This window comes from Phacochoerus africanus, chromosome 2 (assembly GCF_016906955.1).
Source record: "Phacochoerus africanus isolate WHEZ1 chromosome 2, ROS_Pafr_v1, whole genome shotgun sequence".
NCBI lineage: Eukaryota > Metazoa > Chordata > Mammalia > Artiodactyla > Suidae > Phacochoerus > Phacochoerus africanus.
In genome coordinates this window covers 244,883,488-244,907,873 of record NC_062545.1, presented here as the reverse complement: position 1 = coordinate 244,907,873, position 24,386 = coordinate 244,883,488, and the positions used below count along the sequence as shown (strand labels likewise).

At 37.3% G+C, this 24,386-nt stretch overlaps 1 protein-coding gene and 1 long non-coding RNA gene across 3 annotated transcripts in view; one reads left to right on the top strand and one right to left on the bottom strand.

Annotated features, from left to right (window-relative positions):
* Positions 1 to 24,386, bottom strand: part of PLPPR1 (phospholipid phosphatase related 1) — a 289,032-nt gene that overhangs the window by 27,566 nt on the left and 237,080 nt on the right. The window contains exons 3-4 of the mRNA XM_047768052.1: positions 21,700 to 21,888; positions 7,749 to 7,881 (exon numbers count right to left, since the gene is read on the bottom strand). Of these exons, the coding sequence (XP_047624008.1) occupies positions 7,749 to 7,881; positions 21,700 to 21,888 (322 nt within the window). The remainder of the gene's footprint in view (positions 1 to 7,748; positions 7,882 to 21,699; positions 21,889 to 24,386) is intronic.
* Positions 1 to 24,386, top strand: part of LOC125120191 (uncharacterized) — a 100,323-nt gene that overhangs the window by 32,170 nt on the left and 43,767 nt on the right. The gene's annotated exons all lie outside the window — the stretch shown is intronic.

The following is a 24,386-nucleotide window of genomic DNA, read 5'->3' as shown; positions in this document are numbered from 1 at the left end:
GTGATTCAGACATACATTTATATATATATATATATTCTTTTTTAAAATATTATTTTCCATCATGCTCTATTCAAGGAGATTGGTTATAGTTTCCTGTGCTATATATATATACTAGGACTTCATCACTTATCCATTCTAAATGTAACAGTTTGCATTTTCTAACCTCACTTCCCATCCATCCCACTTCCTACCCGCCCCCCACCCTAACAGTGGCAAACACAAGTCTGTTCTCCATGTCTGTGACTCTGTTCTGTTTTGTAGATAGGTTCATTTGTGCCCTATTTTAGAATTCCACATATAAGTATCATAGGGTATTTGTTTTTCTCTTTTTGACTTCACTTAGCATGATAATCTCTAGTTGAGTCCACATTGCTGCAAAGGGCATTATTTTTTATGTTTGAGTAGTAATTCCATTGTTTATATGTACCATATCTTCTTAATCTGTTCATCTGTCCATGGAAATTTATGTTGATTCCATGTCTTGGCCACTGTGAATAGTGCTGCAGTGAACATAGGGGTGCATGTATCTTTTTCAATAAAAATTTTATCTGGATATATGACCAAGAGTGAGTTTGCTGGATCATACAGTAGTTCTATATTTAGTTTTCTGAGGAACCTCCCTGCTGTTTTCCACAGTGGTTGTATCAATTTACACTCCCACCAATAGTGTTGAGGGTTTCCTTTTCTCCATACCCTCCTTGGCATTTGCTATTTGTAAACATTTTAATGATGGCCATTCTGATTGGTGTGTAATTGTACCTCATTGTAGTTTTAATTTCCATTTCTCTAGCAATTTGTGATGTTGAACATTTTTTTCACGTGCCTCCTGGCCATCTATATGTGTTCTTTGGAGAAATGCCTAGTTAGGTCTTTTGCCCATTTTTCAATTGGGTTATTTTTTTGTTGAGTTGTAGGAGTTGTTTTAAATTTCAGAGATTAAGCCCTTGTCAGTTACACTGTTTGCAACTATTTTCTCCCATTCCATAGGTTGTATTTTCATTTTGTTTATGGTTTCCTTTACTGTGCAAAAGTTTTTAAGTTTGATTAGGTCCCATTTATTTTTGTTTTTATTTCTATTGCCTTGGGAGACTGACTTAAAACATTTACAGGCTTTATGTCAGAGAACATATGCCTATGTTCTCTTCTAGGAGTTTTATGGTGTCATGTCTTATGTTTAAGTCGTTAAGCCATTCTGGCTTTATTTTTGTGCATGCTGTGAGGATATATTCTAATTTCATTGATTTCCATGCAGGTGTCCCATTTTTCCAGCAACACTTACTGAAGAGATTGTCTTTTCCCCTTTTTACATTCTTGCCTCAAAGGATGTCAAAGATTAACTGACTATAGGTGTCTGGGTTTATTTCTGGGCTCTCTATTCTGTTATATTAATTTGTATGTCTGTTTTTTTCTGCCAAAATAATACTGTTTTGATTATCTTCATAGTATTGTCTGAAGTCTGGAAGAGTAATGCCTCCTGTTTTTCTCCCCCCTCAAGATTGCTTTGGCAATTTTGGGTCTTTTACGGTTCCATATAAATTTTCAGATTATTTGCTCTATTTCTGTGAAAAATGTCACGGGTAATTTGATAGAGATTGCATTAAGTCTGTAGATTGCTTTGGGTAGTATGACCATTTTAACAATATTAATTCTTCCAATCCAAGACCATGGGGTATTTTACATTTCTTTGAATCCTGTTTAATCTCCCTGATTAATATTTTATAGTTCTCAGCATATAAGTCTTTCACCTCCTTGGTCAGGTTTATTCCTAGGTATTTAATTTTTTTCTAGTATGATTTGAAAAGTTTTTGTTTTTTCTCAAATCCTTTTCTGATATTCATTGTTAGTATACAAATATGCAACTGATTTCTGAATGTTAATCTTGTATCCTGCTACTTTACTGAATTTGTTGATCAGATCAAGTAGTTTTTGTGTGGCGTCTTTAGAGATTTTTATATACAGTATAGTGTAATCTGCATATAGTGACAATTTTACATCTTTCTTTACAATTTGGATAATTTTACTTCTTTTTTCTTGTCTAATTGCTCTGGCCAGGATTTAAAATACTATGTTAAATAAAAGTAGTGAGAATGGGCATCTGTGTCTTATTTCAGGTTTTAGCAAGAAGACTTTCAGCTTTTCTCCATTGAGTATTATATTGGCTGTGTGTTTTTCATAAATGGCTTTTATGATGTTGAGATATGCTCCCTCTATGCCCACTATGGTAAGAGCTTTATGATGAATGGATGTTGACTTTTGTCAAATGCTTTTTCTCCATTTATTGAGATGATCATGTAGTTTTCAACTTTTCTTTCATTAATGTGGTGTATTACATTGATTGATTTACATATATCGTACCATCCTTGTGAACTTGGGATGAATCCCATTTGGTTGTGGTGTATGATGATCTTTTTTTAACATATTGTTAGATTCAGTTGGCTAAAATTTTGTTGAGAATGTGTGAATTTATATTAATGAAGATACTGGCCTATAACTTTCTCTTTTGGTAGTATCATTCTGTTGGTATTAGAGAGGTGGTGGCTTTGTAAAATGTCTTTCCCTCATCTTCAGTATTTTGGAAAAGCTTAAGAAGGATATGTTTGGTAGAATTCATCTGTGAAGCCATCTGGTTTTGGACTTTTGTTTGTAGGGAGTTTTTTTTTTAATGTTCAATTTCATTTCATTTCAGGGAGGTTTTTTTAATGTTCAGATTGCTCTGTTCAAATTAATCTATTTCATCTTGATTCACTTTTGGTGAGCTGTATGTTTTTAGGAAGTTGTCCATTTCGTCTAGGCTGTCAAATTTGTTGGCATGTAATTTTTTATAGTTTTTCCCCCCTTTTTTTGGCCTTTTTAGGGCCACACCAGCAGCATATGGAAGTTCCCAGGCTAGGGGTTGAGTCTGAGCTACAGTTGCCAGCCTATGCCAGAGCCACAGCAATGCCAGATCTGAGCCACATCTGTGACCTACACCACAGCTCATGGCAATGCTGAATGCCTAACCCACTGAGCAAGGCCAGGGTTTGAACCCACAACCTCTTGGTTCCTAGTGAGATTCGTTTCTGCTGCACCATGATGGGATCAACTGTTTACAGTATTTTCTTACGGGTTTTTTGTATTTCTATAGTATTAGCTGAGATTTCTCCTTTTTCATTTCATAACTTTGTTTATTTGGATTCTTTCTCTTTTCTTCTTGGTGAGTCTGGAGGTTTGTCAATTTATCCTTTCAAAAATTCAGCTCTTGGTTTTATTGATTTTTTTTTTCTATTTTTAAAAATCTATTTAATGTAATTCCTCTCTGATCTTTATCATTTCCTTCTACTTTTTCTTCCTCTTTTTCTAATTCTTTTATATGGTAAGTTAGGTTATTTGAGGTTTTACTTTTTTTTTTTTTTTTTAGGAAAGCCTATATATCTAGGAACTTCCCTATAAGAACTGATTTTGCAGCATCCCATAGATTTTGTATGCTTGTGTTTTGTCATTTGTCTCAAGGTCTTAATTTTATCAGCTTTAAAATTTTCTTTTTTGATTTCCTTATTGATCCATTTTTTTTTTAGTAACATGTTGTTAAGTATCTATGTAGTTGGTTTTTTCTCATTCCTTTTCATGAAATTGATTTCTAGTTTCATGCCATTGTGGTCAGAGATTTTTGAAATAATTTCTATACTCTCTATTGAGGTTAGTTTTGTGCCCTGGTATGTGGTCATTCCTAGAGAATGTTCCATGTGTACCTGAAAAGAATATCCTGAAAATATCAGTTAGGTTTAACTGTTCCATTAAGTTTAAAGTTCCATTTAGGATCTTTATTGCCTTACTGATTTTCTGTCTAGATCTGTCCATTGCTATGAGTGAAGTGTTAAAAGTCTCCTATTATTGTATTCCTATCAGTTTCTCCTTTTATGTCTGTTAGTATTTGTTTTAAGTATTTGGGTTCTCCCATATTAGTGGCATATACATTGATGTGGATAATATCTTCTTCTTAATGAATTGATACTTGATACTTTTACCATTAAATAATATCTATCTTTATGACTTTTTTTTTTTTTTTTTAACAGTCAGACCCACAACATATGGAAGTTCCTTGGATAGGGGTTGAATCAGAGCTGCAGCTGAAAGCCCACACCACAGCCACAGCAATACCAGAGATGAGCCACATCTCTGACCTATGCCACAAGCTTATGGTGATGGTGGCTCTTAAACCCACTGAGCAAGGCCAGGATTCACACCCACATCCTCATGGAGACTGGGTCAGGTCCTTAACTGGCTGAGCCACAATGTGAACTCCAAGGCCTTTGTTTTATAGTGTATTTTGTCTGATATGAGTATTAAGACTTCTACTTTCTTTTCATTTCCATTTGCATGAAATATCTTCCTATCCCCTCACTTTCAATCTGAGTGTCTTTGGGCCTCAGGTGAGTCTCTTGTAGATATTGTAGGCTCTTGTTTTTTTTTTTTTTTATCCAGTCTGCTATTCTATCTTTTGATGGGACCATTCAGTCCATTAGCATTTAAGGTAATTATTGGTACATATGTATTTATTGACACTTTAAAGTTTTTTCTGCTTGATTCTATGTTTCTTCTTTGTTCCTTTTTTTTTGTGTGTATGTGGTTTGCTAATTTCCTTTTATTTTACACTTCTGTCCTCTTTTTTGTGAGTCTATTGTGTATTTGTGGTTGCCCTGCTTTTCAAATATGTCAATCTCTTTCTATATCTGGTTGCTTTAGGATGATAGTCATATAGGCTAAAACACATTTGAAAAAAAGAGCCTAATTTTCTTACTCTTTTCCCCCACATCTTATGATTTTGATGTCCTTTTTTACATCTTCATGTTTATCCTTTTGCTATTCCTTGTGCTTATCATTGCTTTCACGAATAGTTTTTTTTTTCCTTTTTAACCTCTATACTGGCTTATTAAAGTGATTACTTTCCAATTGAGATTTTCTTCATCCTCTATCTTCTTATGTATTTCCTATTTAGAGGAAACTTTTCAATATTTTTTTATGATGTGTTCAGTATTGCTATATTCTTTTGCTTGTCTGAGAAATTATTTCTCCAATTTTAAATGATAGTTTTGTTGGTTAGAGCATTCTAGGTTGCAGATATTTCCCCTTGAGAATTTTCAGTATGTCCTACCACTCCTTTCTGGCCTGCAGCATTTCTGTAGAGAAATTAGCTGATACAACTAAGAGTTGTAATGAAATATTTTTTTTCTTGCTGCCTTTAGAATTCTCTACTTATCTTTAAATGTTGCCACTTTTATTGTAATATTTCTTAGTGTATTTCTGTTGTGTCCATCTTGTTTGGGACCCTTCATGATTCCTATATTTGCGTATCTGTGTCCTTTTTTAGATTTGGGAAATTTTCAGCCATAATTTCTTCAAATACATTTTCTGTTCCCTTTTCTCTTTCTTCTTATTCTGGGATCCTCATAATGTGTATATTTGCATGATTTATGATAACATTTCTAGTACATTTTGATTACTACCCCATCTTTAATTTTTTTCATAGTAAACATCTCCATTTAAAGGATGTTTATTTCAAGTAATGTTTCTTTCCTCTTCTGAAAAAAATTAATCCACAGATACTAAGAAATACACCCATCTCAAGATAGACCCCCTTCTCCCACCTTCAACTTTCTTAGGAAAAATCAGAATAGACTTTTGACTTTCACTTAGAAATTGCCTTATTTATATGCTTTAACTTTCTAGAACTAAGCTGAAGAGTGGTAATGAAGTTAAACATGAGATAAATGTTTAAGAATCAGCATTTATGGAAGCAAATTTAGGCAAATCTGTGATTTAATGGAGTTTATCTTTGGTCTTTAGTTCTTAAAAAAATTACTGATAACCAATGTACCAGACATTTTGCAATTTGCTGTTGATACAAAGTGAAAAAGATATAGTCCCTGCTCTCCAGGTTGTCACACATTATAGAGGTGTCCCCTTGTCCCCAGGGGATCAGTTCCATGACCCCCAGTAGATGCCTGAAACCTTGGATTATACTGATTCCTGTGCATACTATGTTATCTGATACATATATGCCTATAATAAATTTTAACTTAACACTCTCCACCACACAGTTATTTTGGACAAAAGGATGATTCATGGCTGAGCAGGACAGCACAAGATTTCATCATGCTATTCAGAATGGGGCATGATTTAAAACTGATGAATTGTTTATTTCTGGAATTTTACATTTAATATTTTTGGACCATGGCTAAATGTAACTGAAACCATAGAAAGCCAAATCACGGGAAAAAAAGTTAATAATTAACATCATCTATTGGACACTGGGTGTCAGGCATTTTATCATAGTATTTTTCATGCTTACAAGACATGTAACATAGGTATTATTACTCTAACACATACACTTCCAGTCCTTGGGAATAGTTACTTTATCCTATTTTATATCAGATTCTTCATCTGCCCCAGTGGAACTGTAACCTATCTTGTAGGGTGTTGGATGGATCAAATGAAATTATAAAGTGTTTAGTCCAGTGCCCTGTACAATAAATATTCTCTCATCTCATCATCTTTCCTTGAAGCCACTTTGCTGGGAAGTGATCAACTCTGGATGCCTTTGAAAGGCATCAATCGTTGGAATGAGTAAACTAGACATTTGTGATATCATATGAATTGGGGTATATCTAATAAATCAACTGCAGGCTCCCACAGGTCATTTTGAAAATACCATTGGTAAATGATGAAGACTTTTTTAATGTTAAGGGTTGCTCCTTTTAACTTAGGTGTTCTCAGATCTCCCACTCTACTACTTCTGTCACTCCCATACCAATGACAGAAGTTACTGCAGATTTGATTTTGATGTGGTTGTTCGCTCATGACTTGAGAAAATTCAACCCTTTTTCACAATTGGAAGGAGAGGATTCAGGATGACCAAAAGAGTTGAGGCACACTGTATTCTGGCCCTAACTTCCTCAGTAGTCGGTTCCATATGTTCTAAATGGTATCAAGTTTGTTTTAACACCATGTTCACACTTTCAGAGTTTTATCCTGGCTCCCATGAAGATCTGGCTTGTGGGTATTTATAGGACCTTATTAGAACACTATAATAGTTATTCACTGAGTACTAACCATGTAGACACTCTGCAAAATCTATATTCCTACCTTTAACTATATACATTCATTACCATATCTATACTCATTATCCATATCGACTCAGGAATTTTTATGAAAGTCCTCAAAGGAGAGATCTAGAATACGATTTAATTATCCCTTGTCATGGACATTAACAAAACTACTTGTTCTCCAACTTTGGAAAGGCATTATTTTCAAGAATCTGATGGATTATATTTCCTATGCTTTCTTACTCACATAACAAAATTACTGGATAGGAAAGTTTTGTCAGGAAATGTGATTATATTAGTTCATTTGATTGGTGTTCCCTCCACCATTCCCACACTGCCTGACTGGCTAAAGGGTGTATTGTTATTTTCAGTCTGTATTAAAATATATGTCCCAAGGGAATCTCAGATGAAGTATAGGGTAAAAAAATCAAAGTTGAAATCATTTGTAAAATAACAAGTATCATTTCATTTTAAGGATCAAAAATTTGTCTTGGTTTTTGGATCAGGCTCAATTTCTGCACTTCCTGGAAAATCCATTAAACAACCCTTGCTTTTAAAGATGATGCTTCCATAGCTTAGTTTATGTTATTAAGGGTGTAACTCTTCAGTAAGTTAGTATGTTTTATCTATAAGTTAGGGTTCAGTCCAACATGGGCTTGTACTCACCTATGAATCTTATGATCCTTCGGAGTAAGGGGTTCAGGTAACAGCACTCTCCAGTCAGAATTGTTTTCTCCTGGGCAATTAGAGATTCTCTGGTTGACTTTATGAAATACATGGATATCTCACCAATAAAAATCTGGAGAAGGAATGTTTAAGAAATGTCAAGTTTGAGAGCTGTCTAATAAAAGAGACCATGGTCTTAAAAAAAAAAAAAAGACTTCTGAGGCTTCACAATGCTTTTAAAAGATAGCGTGGTGGAGAGATGGAGAATTAAAACGTAGTTTGCAGTCAACTCTTGAAAAGAATTCTAGAAAGCAATAGTGGATAATTTTAGATAGATTTCAGGTTATAATATTAAATTCTAAAGTCACATAAAATATAAGTTAAAATAATGGATCGAGCAATAGAATAGGATCTATGATAAGACTCAGGTTGGCTTTGAATCCTTTTTAACTGAATATGTGCTTTGCAATGATGAGGAATGACTGGGACAGCCAGTGTGCCAGTGTGCCTGTGTGCCCTGCAATAAATTATTACTTCATTATGTGGCAATGCTACCATTATTTACGTGAGAAATCCTTATTTGAACATGTTTTCCTGAGCTATTTTTCTCCTCCTCTGAACTGGTTGACTAGCACTCCTTTATGATTGGTACCTCTCTCTTATTATCTTGAGCTAATCCATACATATTACCATTTAAATCATAATGCCTTTATGTACATTGTAATGTCCCTGATGATAGGGACCATATCTTATATTTCTTCATTAATATCTATAGCACCCAGAACACTGTATTCCAATTTAAAACAAGGAACTGGCATGAGAGAAGTTGTCACCAATTCTGACAGTGCCCCAACTGAAGACTAAGAACCTTCACTGAAGAATAAAAACTTCATAATTACCACCGCCTATTGCAAAGTGGGTGTCAGGTGCTTTACCAAAGTAGTCTTCATACTCAATAAATCCCTAGTGTATATAGCATCACCTTTGCTTTACTGGTGAAGGATGAAAGTGCAGCCAGGTTAAGTAACTTATGCTCCACAGCAATACAATGGCATGTGGAGGCACTGGGATTGGTACGACTGGAACCTAGTACAACTGGGTTCCAAAGTCCACACTCTCCACCACACTGTTTACCATTTTTATTTTCTGAACCCTCTTTTTGGCACTTCCCAAGAAGCCTGTGATCTTATAGTTGATCATCATTGTTATGTATATGCTTGTGGTTTTAGATAAACTTTTACCAGTGTTTTAAGAACTCTCATACTCCTCTTGCCACTAAATAATATATGTTTAGATGGATAATGATGTCAACATCATGAATGGCACCTGAGTGACAGAAATTAAGCTACAGAATTAAAAAACTGGACTCATTCCCCTTTTTTTAATGAGTGAGGAAACTGAATGTCTCAGGGACTTGGCCACACACAGCCAGACAGTGTCTGAAGCAGCTCTGGCAGGTGGCCTATAAATAGACACTGGTATCCCATTGTACACATAAGACACCTGAGGCATAGAGGGGTTAAATTATGTGTCAAAGGTCATCATAAATCCCATCTCTGAAGCCATGAACCCCTGGTTCCAGAGTCTTTTCTCTTAACTGCTATATTTTTACTCAGTAGTGATTCAACAAAATTTTTTGAATTTGTCTTTAATATTGATCACATGGAAAGCAAAACAAATTAAATGCAATATGCTTTAAACCATGAAAAACTGAAATGATATTATAGTACAATATAGAATGGTATAGTGGAAAGAGGACTATAGGCAAGTCAGAATGGGGTGAGAAGTTGGCAGGAACAGACCAAGTTCAGAGTAAGATAGGCAAAGAATGGGCCAGCTTGGATCGCCTTGGCAGGTGCTATTTATGTTTAGGAATATTTTGTGCCTGACATCCATAGGAATTAACAACAAGTTGATGCTCTGCCAGGTAAAAATATGTAAATAGCTTTAAGAATGCAACCCTCTCTCTTTTCTCAGAGCTATCTCTGCCAAAATAACATGCCAAGGGGCTTCGTTTGTCCCCACCATAATGATGGACCTGCACTACTGTTCTTTACCTTTGTGAACAGATGAGAATGAATTCATGCATATTTGGATACATAAAGCAGTATTTCCTTTAGGGAAATTTCTCTTTTTTAAAGATTTATTGAAGTATAGTTGATTTACAATGTTGTGATAATTTCTGCTGTGCAACAAAGTGATTCTGTTATACATATACATGCATCCATTCTTTTTTGGATTCTTTTCCCACAGAGATTATCACAGAATATTGGGTAGAGTTCCCTGTGCTCTACAGAAGGTCCCCACTGACCATCCATTCCATATACTACAGTGTGCATATGCCAATTCCAAACTCCTAATCCATACCTCCCCCTAATTGTTCCATTTGGTAACCATAAATTTGCTTTCAAAGTCTGTGAGTCTGTTTCTGTTCTGCAAATAAATTCATTTGTATCTTTTTTTTCTTTTCTTTTTTCTGCTGTATAGCATGGGGACCAAGTTAAACATACATGTATACATACTTTTTCCTCCAATTGTTGTGTTGTGATGTAAGTACCTAGACATAGTTTTCAATGCTACATAGCAGGATCTCATTGTAAATCCACATTTGTATCCTTTTTTTAGATTCCATATATAAGTGATATCATATGATGTTTGTCTTTCTCTGTCTGATTTGCTTCACTTTGTATGATAATCTGTAAGTTTATCCATGTTGCTGCAAATGGTATATTTCATTTATTTTTATGGCTAAGTAATATTCCATCCATACACACATATGCGCGCGCGCACACACACACACACACCCCATCTTCTTTAGCCATTCTTTTGTGGATAGACTTTTAAGTTGCTTCCATGTCTTAGCTATTGTAAATAGTGCTGCAGTGAACACTGATTGGGGTGCATGTATCTTTTCAAATTATGGTTTTCTTCAGATAGATGCCCAAGAGTGGGATTGCTAGATCATATGGTAGTTCTATTTTTAGTTTTTTGAGGCACCTCCATACTGTTACCATAGTAGCTGTACCAATTTACATTCCCACAAACAGTGTAGGAGGGTTGAGGGAGCTGTGATCCCACAAACTACCTTAGCAAAACTTGTACATGAATCTCTTACTTTGTGTTTCTCTTGTCTATTCCTTACCACAAATATTACATGCTATTATAATTTGTTCTGGGATATCCTGCTTGTCTTATTTTGATTATATCCCCAGGGCCTAGCCCTGTGTAAGGTACATAGTAGTTAGTTAATGATGAGTGAATAAAGCATATTAATGAAGGTATTTTGGAATATAGGTTTAATGAGGTAGATTATAAAGAAGAAAATGAGCATCTTTCCAGACCTACTTAAAATATCCCTTCTTCCCAATGACTTTGCCAGTTCCCCTCAAGAAAAGGAAGACCCTGTCTTGTCTTTGCTCCCACAAAGAGCATATTATACATACCTCCAACTTGACATCTATGCAATTAACTGTAGTTATTGTTAGTGTGTCGCTCTTTGTTTGACTATGATGTCCATATGGGAAACACTTTTCCCCTTCCTTGCATGGTAACTAGAGCAGGGACTGTTGTATAGGAGGCTCAATCAACCGTTGTTGAATTAATAAAAGACTGAATCTTTAGAGGACATACATATGTTTAGAACCCTCTGACCTTAACTGCTCTAAATATTTCTCTGCAGAAATTACCAACATAAGAATGTAAAAAACATTGGATGTATTGCATAAGAATGTAAAAAACTAAGGATGAAGTAATACAAAGTAAACTATCTCTTTTAAACTAAATTTACTCATAAACTCATTTTGAATTCAATAGTTCTGGAGAGGGAACACTCACTGTGCCAGGAATTATTGTAGCACTAGAGACGTAGCTGTGAACAGAGCATAGTAAGGAAGGACACAAATAAACCAATACATATATAATATTGTGAAATGACATTATTAAAAAGTAAATTAGGGAAATGGGATGGAGAATGGTAAACACATAAGAATAAGGAAAGAAATAAGCATTGCTTGGGAGTTGCCTTCTGGTGCAGTAGGTTAAAGATCCACCACAGCGGCTTGGGTCATCCCTGTGGCGTGGGTTTGATCCCTGGTCCAGGAACTTCTACATGCCATAGGTGCAGCCAAAAAAATAAAAAATAATTTAAAAAATTAGAAATGTCTATTAAACAAAAAGACTTGGAAATTTTTTTAAATGGCATTTCTTGCCTCATCCATTTTATAAATCCAAAATATTCTTACTCTATAAGAAAGAGATAAGCAAATTATAGAAGTTCTCCATTTAGTGAAGGTTTTCACTACCCACACAAGAGGGCAGAAAAGCAAGAAAATGTGAGAGAAGATCTACACAAAACCTACTGTTAAAAACACACATATGCACCCATATACACACACTAAAATCTAAACAAAATCACCCCAAACCAAACCAAACTTGTCATGTGGAAAGCATATGGGGCTTAAATAAATCCATAAATCCTCAGACTCCTATGTTAGAGGTGATAAGCAGTACAGGAATTGATGCTATTTGTCAACAATATTCAACTCAGGTATAAAACATAAAAGATCAGAGCAAGGATATTTGTCAGCCTTTATATCTGGTTACTGACACATACTTTCAATATAGTAATAATGAATGTTAAGATAAAGCAGGAAGAGAGGGAGGAAGGGCGTCATTTTATAACTAGTAGTCCTGGTTTTCAGTTCAGATTGTGTGGTGGACACAAAGGTTGTTGATGAAGCAATGCAACTTTCAGATTGCACTGAATGGGCTTCCTGGATGTTTATTTCACTGTATTTTCCTGATCACACATAAGGTGCTGCTTCTCTACACTGGGTCCTAAAGTCTCCTACAGGTCCTGATTCTGCTGAGAGGGATCGGGGGAGAAAAGGAAGATTCTGCTTGATAGAGGCAGGGGTCTCTCTTCTTTCCTGCCAGGCCACCAGCCCATGTTGGAAGCATTTCACACACTGGCAGATTTATGGCTCTGGTTTTGGCAATGACTTGGTCCCTTGGCATATACACTGCCTCTATCTACTACTCTGTTCAGAGAGCATCTGGGGCATGTGGACCTCGCCATGTGTTCAGCCCTGGTTGCCCTGCCTATTACAGCCTTTCAGATTGTTGGCTAACAAACATCCTATCACTCATATAGCAAATGAGAACACCCTCCAGTGAGAAATGATCAAGGTCAAAGTCTTGATCTGGCCATAAACAAAGTGCAAGTGAGTTCCATTGATGTGTCTCCCATCCCTCAACTACGCGGCTATAATTTTAAGTGACATAAGACATTTAGATAATAGTAAATATAAGTAGTGAGTATAATTCTTGATAAAGTTGTCTTTCAAATATGGAAACCCAAATGGCAAATAAATAACCCTGGAATGTAGTACATCAGTTTGGTGTGTTATCTTTTCATACTTTCTTTCTTTTCAGTGTTTAAAGGAGGTCTGGTAAGTCATAAGTAAGTGATATAAATGCAAAATATTTAGGGGGTAGTGTTTAGATTTCAGAATATAAACTGTCTGCAGAAAAAGTCCCTGGAAGATGTATTATAATTTCATATGGTAAAGGGGATTCACCATGGCATTTGTAGCTGTCATCCTTGTTAGACTATATGTTATTATGTATGACATTTACATACTTATGACAGTTGTAGCTCTGGTACCTGGGGTTCACACGTAAGATGATTGCAGCTCCGGTACATGGCAATATCAAAGTCATTGTTGTTTCTTGAATGTGGGCTGTGAAGTTGAAATTTCAGCTCTCTCCCAACTTGATGTGTGACTTTGTGAAAGCAATGGAAACTTTTTGAGCTTTGGTTTTTCTTTTCTTTTTTCATGATTTTGAACATGAGTGATAACTATATCAGAAAATTGAGAGTATTAAAAAATGCATGTCAAAGCGCCTGTAGGTACTCAAAGAATCCTTGTTGCCTTTACTTACTGGTCCAGGCAAGAGAGTGTGTTGACACTGATTTAAAAAATATACGAGTTCCCATCATGGCTCAGTGGAAATGAACCTGACTAGTATCCATAAGGACGGGCGTTCAATCCCTGGCCTTGCTCAGTGGGTTAAGGTTCTGGCATTGCTGTGGCTGTGATGTAGGTTGGTAGCCACACCAGTAACTTCCATATGCAGCACCTGCAGATCTTAATATATGTATAATATATATATAGTCCTGGATTAAGGAAACACCATGTGCCTTGAGCTCTGCTCTGCCCTTGACCAGGTGTTTGATCTCTCAGGCCACTGTCCATCTGTCAGCTTCTCATCTGTTGGACCAGGAGATCTTTAAGTTGCTTTTCCAGGCCTAGCATGTCTGCCTTTATGATAGGAACTGAAATCACATAATTGGGCTTCAGTCTCCCTTCTGTGGGTTAGGCTCTCCAGGGCCAGCATGGTTTCTTGCAATGCTTCTTCCTTCAGCCTTCATTCACTTTTAAAATCCCATGGGCCTTTGCTTTCACTAAGTAATCTTCCCTTAAAGCAAAGTGGACACAGCTCAGGCCAGGGTCATCACTTTTCCCAATTTCGCTATCACCTGCATTCCTAAAGGACGGCAGAAGCTGTCAGCCCTCTCTGGGTTTCTCCTGAAGAGGAGAGGGTTCTTTGCATAATTCTCAATATTAATGTCTATATACCTTCAGAGGTTTCATTCCAAGGGATTTTTAGATGCTTCCAATATTCTTCCTGGGTGGCTTGTTTACTCATGAGCATTTCCAAGAAAGGTAACCATGGTTTTTTTTTTATGTAGATTTTATCTAAAAGTGACCCAGGGAGAGTTGTCTGGTGGCTCAGTGGGTTAAGGATCCAGAGTTGTCATTTTTGTGGCTCAGATCACTGCTGTGGTATGGGTTGCATCCCTAGCCCAGGAACTTCCTCATACCATGGGTGTGGCCAAAAAAAAGTGACCCAGGGGATTTTAAATGTACAGACTGCTGCCAGTTCTGACTGCAAATGTCTTCATGCTGTGCTTTAGTTGTTCCTAATGAGTGTCATTGATAACCCAGATCTATAGAGAGGTTCTAATCCTCTCAGTTGCTGAGCTGTGTTTGGTTCAAGAGCACTTGACTTCTGTTTTCTCACACCTAAGTATAAATAAAGGATTTAGCTTTAGACACTATGCCTTTTGAAGCTGAAAGCTTCCATAGAATCAAGGCTATTTGGATGATGGCATTTTGGAAATCATTCAGCAACTCAGCTAATGAGTGTTCTGTGGATTGGGGCCTCATTGGTGACCTTAATCCGGGGTGGCATCTACCCATTCAGAAGGCTGTTTCACTTGATACTTGCTACAAAATGCAGTACCAAGGTGACACACTACATTTCCAAAGCACGGTATTCTTTTGAGCCTTTTTTTCCCCTAGATAGTGGATATAAGAGAAATGGGAATTGAAAATGAGTTAGCTAAAATAAAAATTGTTCCTTGTGGAGCCCTCATCTGCCACAGGGACAGTAAATAGGGAAATGGATATTCTTTAAGTTTTTTTTTTAAACCAACAATTAATGAGGATATCTATAATTCTTCCCCAGGGGGGAAATGTAAATTGTAATGTGGTCATGGCAAAAAAAAAATGCAAAAATAAACAAAAGAGGAAGTCATGTGATAATGTACTAAAGAGGGGAAAAAAAAGATGTGAATGATGAAGTGTTAAAAGGGGTTTCAACACAGGAGGCTGTTCAGAGCCTGGAAGAGGCAGATGATGGGGCAGTACAGGGCCCCACACTGTCTCCTTTGCTCCGGCAGCTGCATCCCTGGTCAGCAGCCAAGAGCCATTCATTTATTGAGGCCCTGTTCTGTGATCCACACTGTGCTTTGAGCTTTTATACTCACTGCAAGAGCTTATGGCCCAGAGATCCCCCAAATGAAGGGTCACAGTTTCCTCCAAATTGTGCCCTTCTATCCAATTGGGCTTGTCTCTTCCTCTCCTAGGAAATTCTAGATGAGTCTATATGCACAAGTGCACGCTTGCATACACACTGCAAGCTGTGTCAATTCTCTCAGGCTGAGTGTCAAATGTTCTGCTGCTTCAATTCTAAATACTCCCATCACTCTGTTGAGAGGCCAAGGAAAAGGTTTACTAGCCATTTTCTCATGCCCTGTGGCCCTGAGGCTGAGATAAAATGAGGGTAAATCAGATTCACCACTGAGTTAAATCCTCTTATCCAAAGAGGCTCTCCGCCTTTGACTCTGAGTATGTGAGTTTATTCAGCGGGCCTGAGGCAGTTGTTAGGCAAGGTTTCCACCCTGGTCAGACCATACCTGCAGGTTTCCTAGAAGCGTGGGCCACTGCTTTTGTATAAATGGTTCTGGACACAATAAATCCCCCAAGCTCTAACCTTTCCTAAGCCCCTATACAGTTTCTCCCACAGGGCCTTGCCTCAAAATGATGCTGATCCTTTCTGACAGCTAAGCACAAAAGAAGAAATAGGAAATGACAGGAAAAACACATGGCAGAGTCTTTTCCCTCATGCCTTTCTTCTGTGTCCCTGCAATTAGTGCCCAGCCATGGAGACATATGGCAGTGCTGGGTGCTAGGTTTTTTGTTTGTTTGTTTGTTTTTTGGTTAATGCACTAGAGAATACACAGAATGCCAGACAAGTCCAGGTTGAGCTACCTTCTTTGAAAATTGCCTTCAGTGTCACAGAAGTCACACCTGAGTAGTCTTGCTTTCTTTCTACTCCAGGGAAAGTAGGACATGGGTTAAAACAGGAGTGTACACACACACACACACACACACACACACACACACACACACACAGTGCCCTTCTATAAAACCCTTGGCTAGGCACAGGGGTATAAAATTGAACTCCAGAAAGAAAGTCAGGACAGACTAGGGAGTTAGGAATCTGACATTTGGAGCCTTCCAATTGGAAGGTTCTTTTTCAGCTTTCGAGGAATATTAGGATGGGAAAGATCTTGGAGATCATTTAGTCCAACCCCGCTTTTTAGTTACGGATAAGAAATCAGACCCACAGAGGGGATGCTCCTTATCAGAGGTCACACAATTAACAGGGGCAAAGCCACAACTGGATCCCTGCTTCGCTTGACAGATGAGACCTGCCATAGATGACCCTGCAGTGCGAGGAGAGTGAAGGATACTCGCAGAGGCCGGGGCTGTGCTGAGTTAGGTACTTGGGATCTGTATTCAAGTGGCCCAGTAAAGACTGTTCCATGTCTCCCTGGGAAGGGCAGACATGAACATGGCTTCTTGCTCCCTGGTAATGGCCCTGAGCATCAGGAGATTTCTGTTTTCTGTCTTGTCACTGCTCACTTATATTCAGGTCTTGGGAGAAGATTAAGTACCATCGGCAGGGTTCCAAGGCCACTCAGCTCTCAGCTATTAATCCATCAGCTATAATCAGCACTGGTTCCTAGCAATGCTCCTCAACTGAGAGGAAAATCAAAGTGGAACCAAATGGGTGGGTAACTGTCCAATCATATGAAGAACTAGCTGCAACCTTCAGAAAACCATTTAATGTAGCTAAGTCTCAACATTCTGATCTCAAGAATGAAGGGAACTGGACCACACATTTTCCCTGTGTACTTTGGGGTGTCTCTTGTCTCGTTCACTGGGATATTATGAGAATAAATTAGGCAAGGATTTCAGAACACAAGTAAATTAAAAGATGTTTTTGCCATCATCATGTTCAGCACATGAGATATTCCTCAGCACATATCTTGGAGGTCTGCCATCATTGTTGGTCACATTTTTCACCCCAAGAAGCAAAGGAATAAAAGTCTGAATCAGTGTTCCATAATTGAAAACTCAAGTAAAACTGTAGGTTCTTATTAGTCAGTTCACTGTCCATTGGCCATGTCACCTTGGCTTCCCATCAGAGCATCTGACCCCTATGTCAATTTGTGTTACATGGGGAAAAGGGATTGATGGAAGATATATGATCAAAATTTGTACTCTGCAGAAGAGTTTCTGCTAAAAATATTAGAATGAAAGATTTATCATTTTTGCCTGGAGAGAAGAGAAATTCTTCATAAAGTTCTGTTTTTCTATTTTTGGTTTTTGGCCATGTTTGTCTTTGTTTATTAGAATTGCCATTTTTAAGCCTTATTAAAGATTGGTCATTTCATAATTATGCCAGAAGAACTGGCAATGTTTTAAAAATATATCTTTAAAACTTGAAAATATTGCATTGATGTAGAATTTAGAAAAAAAGTATAAAATTATAATGGAAGAAAAAAATTGTACCACTGGCACTCAGAGATAATAGCTATAAATTTTTAGCCTATTTTTTAATTTTTTATTTTTTATAATTTGGGATTATACTTGTAACATACACAAGGTATCATCTTAGGTTCTACTAAACATTCAGACTCACAAATAACCACATGCTTCATTTGGCACTGGTCCACTTGGGAGGAACTATGGCTTTCCAACAGGGCAGCATCACATGCTTATCTTTTGCACATGTCCTTGCAGTATGGCAAGTACATGCTCATGTGCAAGGAGAATACAGACAGAGGATGCAGGAGCCACCCTAGTTTATAAGACTTATCATGTCTCATAGTAGTCAATATACGGTATAGCAATTCTATAGACATAGCTTCCAAGTTCCCACATTGGACCTACCAAGTTTCCAAAGTCACTGCACATGGTACCTTCTTGGATAATTATAGTCCTGAGTTCAGATGCAATTCACCAATCAAGGGTTAATTTTGCCTAGTGACATAGCTGATACATATCTTTTTCTAGGGAAACAGAACTAGAAAACTAAAGGAAGGTCAGATTCTCTCGCAGAAGGGAAACAGCTTTTATCTGCAATAATATATACAATTTATTAGCCTTCTTAAAATTTATCATTAAATCACAAGCATGTTTCATTGCTATTAGAGGTGTTTCAAAAACATGGCTGCCCCATAATGTATTTACACAATCCTCTAGCTAAATACTAGCTATGCATTTAGCTAGTGCCAAGTTTTCCACTCTTCAGACTAAAGAACATCCTTATACACAAATCTTTGTGTTTATATAAAACACTGATTACCTCCTTAACAAAAAGTCAGAGGATGGAATTAATGACTGAGTCTGAAGTTTATAAAACTCTTAGTACATCTTTGACCAGCTGCTTTTCAGAAAGATAATGTCAATTACATTTTGACTCAAGTTGTGTGAAAGTATCTACACCTTTAACAACATAGATTATGCTTATTTAAAACATTTGTAAATCACCTACACCTTAATAAAAAATGGAGATGTTAAAAAAACATTTGCCACTCTTATGGGGAAAATGTTGTATTTAAAAAAATTACTTCTCTTTGATAATTGAGTTTAGAAATGTTTGTATGCATATAGTTAATTTATTTTGTTAATTGTCTATTTTTGTCTTCTCATTTTTATTTTGGGAAGCTCATATTTTTAAGTATTAAGAATATTACTTTGTAGTGTCATATGCAGCAATTTTTTAAAAATGCAGTCTTTATTTACTTCTTCTTTTGGTAGAAATGCTTATTTTCAGATAGACAAATCTATCCTTTTCTATCTCCTTGAATCAACATTTCTAAATGCAGATGCTTTTGTGGGTATGTATGTAGACTTTCTAAGTGTTTGAAATCCACATTTTTCTCACTTTGTAATGTACATTGAAAAGCTTTTTATTTATTTTTAGGTTCTGGAACAGTTTATATAGTTACACATTTTCTATCTCTGGAAAATTTGAGAGTTTATATTGCAGTTTTCTGTCCCTACTATTTTGCAAGATAAATTTTAGACATGTTTAAAAATTTATTCTATTGTTATTCATCTGTTCACCTTTTATACTTCTTTTTAAGGCATTGTTAGTTACCTTTTCATAGAATATTATCAATTTTATTGAGAGGTAAGCATGTATTGGCATAGAATTGAATACACAATTTCAATAAAACTACAGTGTGGACTTTTAAAAGTTTATATATTTTTGCTTATATTTTTCTTAACTTTTTTTTCTTTTGCCTTTTTTTTACATTAGCCTCACCAGGGGGTTGTACATTTTAGCCATCAATTCGATTTTTCGATTCACTGAGTTTTTTTTGGTTTATAATTTTTATTATAATTTTTATAATAATTTTATAAATTTTAATTGTTATTAATCTGTTTCTTTTGCCTTCCTTAGTTTTTTTTTTTAGGGAAAAAAACCCTCTATAAACACAAAAAGTAATTATAGGAGAACCTAGGCAATGATATTTCTTGGGTCTGGAAAGAAGAGAGGAAAATAGGTTAGTAGGTCAGTTGATCACTCAGAGAATCATGTCTGAGAACATGAGAAAATATGCTTATAAGACAGGAAGAAACCAGGGTCTGAATCCAGACTAAGCCCAGGTAGAGTCACCAGGTAAACCATTTCAGGTAGAACATACTGTGGCATCGAGGTTTTATCTGAGGTACATGGAGATGTGTCTTTTATACTTGGTCTTATGCCCTGGGCTGCGTGTGAAAGGATAAGAGGAAGGTAACAGGGATTTGGAGATCAGCCTTCCTCTGGGAGATGGCACGACCCCCATCACTCTAAAGAGCAGGCGTTACCAGGGTTCTCAGTGGAGTCTCCTGTTCAAGGAGAGGAAGTTCGACTATGATTTTGAAGAAGGCGAAGATCAATTTCCAGCCTGGTTCTTTGTTTTCCCTACTTCTAACCACAGCCAGATGCTATGCCAAGTCATTTGTATGAATCATTTAAGTCTCATGACAACTCTGTGAAATAGGCAGTCATATTATTCCCATTTTTACTGGAGGGAACAGTAGAATGACTTGCTCAAAGTCACATAGACAGAATGTGAACCCTGGTAGGTTGGACAGCAAGGCTTCTTTTTAATCAGTTGAATAGATCATGTTTTATCACTGCTGACTTTAATTCCTACCACATGGTCTCATCATTTAAGGGGAAGCTTGTCAAGCCTAGGCTCAATGATCAAAATGAACTTCAAATATAATGACTCACTATGTCAATATTATTTCTCCTCAAAATTCTATTCCATTTCTCATTGTACAACAAGAAAATCATTTGCATAGAAAGCAGTATTTGAAGTGAATATATGAGCAATCATTACATTCCTCAGCATACCTGTTGGTGTTTTTATTGCTGCCCCAAAGAGAGGGGAGTGGGAGAGGACAAGAGGAACGAGAACTGGGGAGGCAGCTTTGGAAGAGAAAGCAGGGGAATAACTGAGATGCCATCCCAAATAATCTGCCCTTGTAGCACGTTCAGACATAAATGTTTATTTTGAAACATTCTCAAACTCATTTTTAAAATCAAAATCAAAATGTCTAAGTGTTGAATCATTTTACCAGACAATACAAATCTGTGAGGTTTATGCTCCCTAACAGTCTTCCTAAGAGGACTGTCTGGCCATTTTTGTTTTTTTGTTTTTTGTTTTTCCTTACAAGAGAGAAGAATGCAATCAATGAAAGTAAAGTTGCAAATTAATTGAATGTAATGTGATGTGAGCAGAGCCAGAGCCAAGAATGAATCACAGCAAACTTAAGGTCAAGCAGTCTCTCTCATCTCTGGCCTCTCTGGACGTTCAATCAGAAGAGCAGGAGACACAGGCCTGGGTGATTCTATTCCACTCTGATTTGGGTCTTTATATCAAGGCCAGCATTCCCATTCAAGACCACTTCTGAACATACACAAGCACAGCGTTTATTTTCAAGAGCACAGTAGCTATTCTTAACATGGCAGCCAATCATGCCTGTTGATGTACACATTCAAACATGCTTTTTTTTAAAAAAAAAAAAAATCTATAGATATATTTAAATTCAGATACAAAAAAGCAAAAGCCATCTATAAAAGACAAGGCCCATTTAAATGAGATTTTATGTAGAGCTCTACTCACTCTGTTTTGGCTGAAACAGGACATGTCTGATATGGTGAACGCCCAGGGATAGAGGAAAGAGGAGAAAGGCAGACAGAAAATGTTTAGGATCTGATGATAAAAAGAGAAATCTATTTCTGTACTTACAATAGCCGTTGGGGTGGCAGCCAGCACACAATAGAGCACCAGAGGGGTGATGAAGCTTTCTTCCTCTGTCCCTGGGTAAGGCTTCATTAGGTCTCCATCCTGACAGAAGAATCCTTGGATATGCACCTGAAAAGTGTCAGTGCATTCGAAGTAGTAGGCAAGCAGCACTGTCCCAGCCATGATGACAAGCTGAAAATACAGCATGGCCACACAGAGACATTAGCTGGGCTTTGGAGCAGCGCCTGCCCCTCAGAGCACACTCCCTCCATCACCCCGGCAGCTCTCCCTGAGCTAGTACTGGCAAGTGTGTACGTGTCTGGCTCGGCGTGCTCCAGGCTCGGGGAGTGTGTGCTTACTTGTCTGCCTTGTCACATCTGTCGTATAAACCTTCCAGCAAATAATGAACAGCTCCAATCCAAGAGGCAGACCATAGCAAGGCTTGTAGAGAGAGACCCAGCTTCTGCTGTCCCTCCCAGAGGATACATGGGAACCGAGACAATATTGCCATTCAGGACAGAGGCGAAAGTCAAAGGGTGTTGGCATAGGGATTGGCCAGGTGTAGATGTGAGGTCTGTTCATAGAAAATTTCATAAAAGGTTAAAGACTTACCTTATTATAAAGTATTAGAGGAAGGTAAATGATGAATGAAGGAATGAACGAACAGGGAAGCTAAAGCCTAGAAAGTTTAAGGGATATTTTCAAAACCACCCCTAAATTACTGGCACAGATGAAAACATTGTACAGGTATCCTGTCTCAGTCACAACTTTTATGCTTTTCTGAAAAGATTTTGCCTTTATTCCAGAATGCTTTCTACCAGGAAAGGACTTTGCTAATGATCACACCTAATTATTATAGACGTATATTCTTCATAAGGTTGGGACGCAAAAAGGGACACAGTTATTCTTTCATTTGATTCAAAAATGTCCTGGATACTCAAGGAGGTTTAGATGCAGCCTTTAATAGGTATGGGGAGTTTGGGGAGTATGGAAATGCCAAGCTTATTTTTCTCTTTCGTATTGAGAAACATCAAAAGAGCAAGATTAAGATGGTGATAAAGGCGGACAGAAGTTTTTTGAGGTTATGAAATCACAGAAAATTAAGCTGGAAAAGATCTTGGAGGTCTTCCTATCTAAAATCTCTATTTCACAGATGAGGAAACTGAGGCCCAGCAAGGAGAACTGACCCCCGCTGGATTACCAACAAGTAAAATAAACACGTGCTTAGACTATCAGCAAAGCAGGGAAAATAAAATGGAGACAAAATATTTTTAAATGTTGTTTTGTTTAAAAGCATCAAAGTAATCATGAAGGGAGTAAAAAGTAGAACTTGGTAGGGCTTCTTTGTGCCTCTTTTATGGATTCACATTGTTCCCTTTGGAAGCACATATGAGACAGCAAAGGGGAAACATACTCTTTTGAAGATTTAGCCTAAAGTTCTTATTCTGGTCCTCGAATGGCTAATCCAAGGTCACACAGTTAGTGTTAAACCCAGGACTAGAAACCCACATTTTCTGACCCCCAGGAAGAAAAACACCCATGTCATGGCACTGACCTTGCCTCTTATACAAAGCATGGAAAGTTGGGGTGGGGGGAAGGCAAAGTAGTTCAACTGTAATGCAGAAAGGCACCATTTAGCATCTCTATGCACATTCACTTCCATTTCTTTAGCTGGAGTCTTATACTCTGCCCACTCTCTGACACAATACAAAGCTTCTCCTTCTGGGGAATTAGTTCTATAATCCCTCCTCACTCCAGCAGGAAGCATTGTTTTCTTAAAGGGTCATTTGGATTAAGAATCCTCACTCAGTCTTCCATTTTCTCTCACTCAATGCCTTTCCTCTTTGGTTCAGAAGCCTTTGAGCATCTCCAGCTATAATGTGTCTAAAGTACAAACTCCTAACCATTCTGCTATAAATGTCGTTACATTTTGGCCCTATCTATCTATCAACACTTTTATCTCCGGGTAGGCCCCAAATCATACTTTCCAATCACTATCTCTCACACTTGACTTGTTTCTGCCCTCTATAAGGATTACATTCCATTATCTGGAATTTTATACCCCTCTTCCCTAGTGGATCTTCTGTCACAACTTCTGACCATCCATTAACCTCTGGACATTTGCATGTGTTTCTCTGTGCCTGAAAGTGTTTACTGGCACCACATGTGTATTATCAATGCTCATGCCAGCCATCTCTACCATTTCAAGCATTTTTATTTCTCTTCTCTCTAGCAACAGAGGAGAGACTTGGATCAGTATGTTTCCTATAAGAACGAGAGATAGGTGCTTCCAAGCTGCTCCACCAATGGGTGCTCTTGCTGGCAGCTAGTTTATAAAGTCAAAGCCATGAAGTTTCTGTTTCTTTTGTGCTGCACTGGTCAACTGAGTTGACTTGATGGGAGGGAACCTAACCAGGGGACTCAAATATTTTGGAGCTAACACCAGCATTCTAACAGTTTTGGGGCTATGCCTCTGTCTGTCTGTCTCCTGCATAGGCCTGATCTGATTTCTGTATCTCTTACCCATGTTGTAGGAAACATAGTTCTCTCTCAGCTTCATCAGCCCTGGGAGAAATCTGCTTGGAGAACAGTCAGGATTGATGGGAGATTTCTGGATTGGACAAAAATAAAAACGGCATCTAGCTTCCTCCATTAAGGAAGAATATTTATATTTTATTGGGTGCATCTGT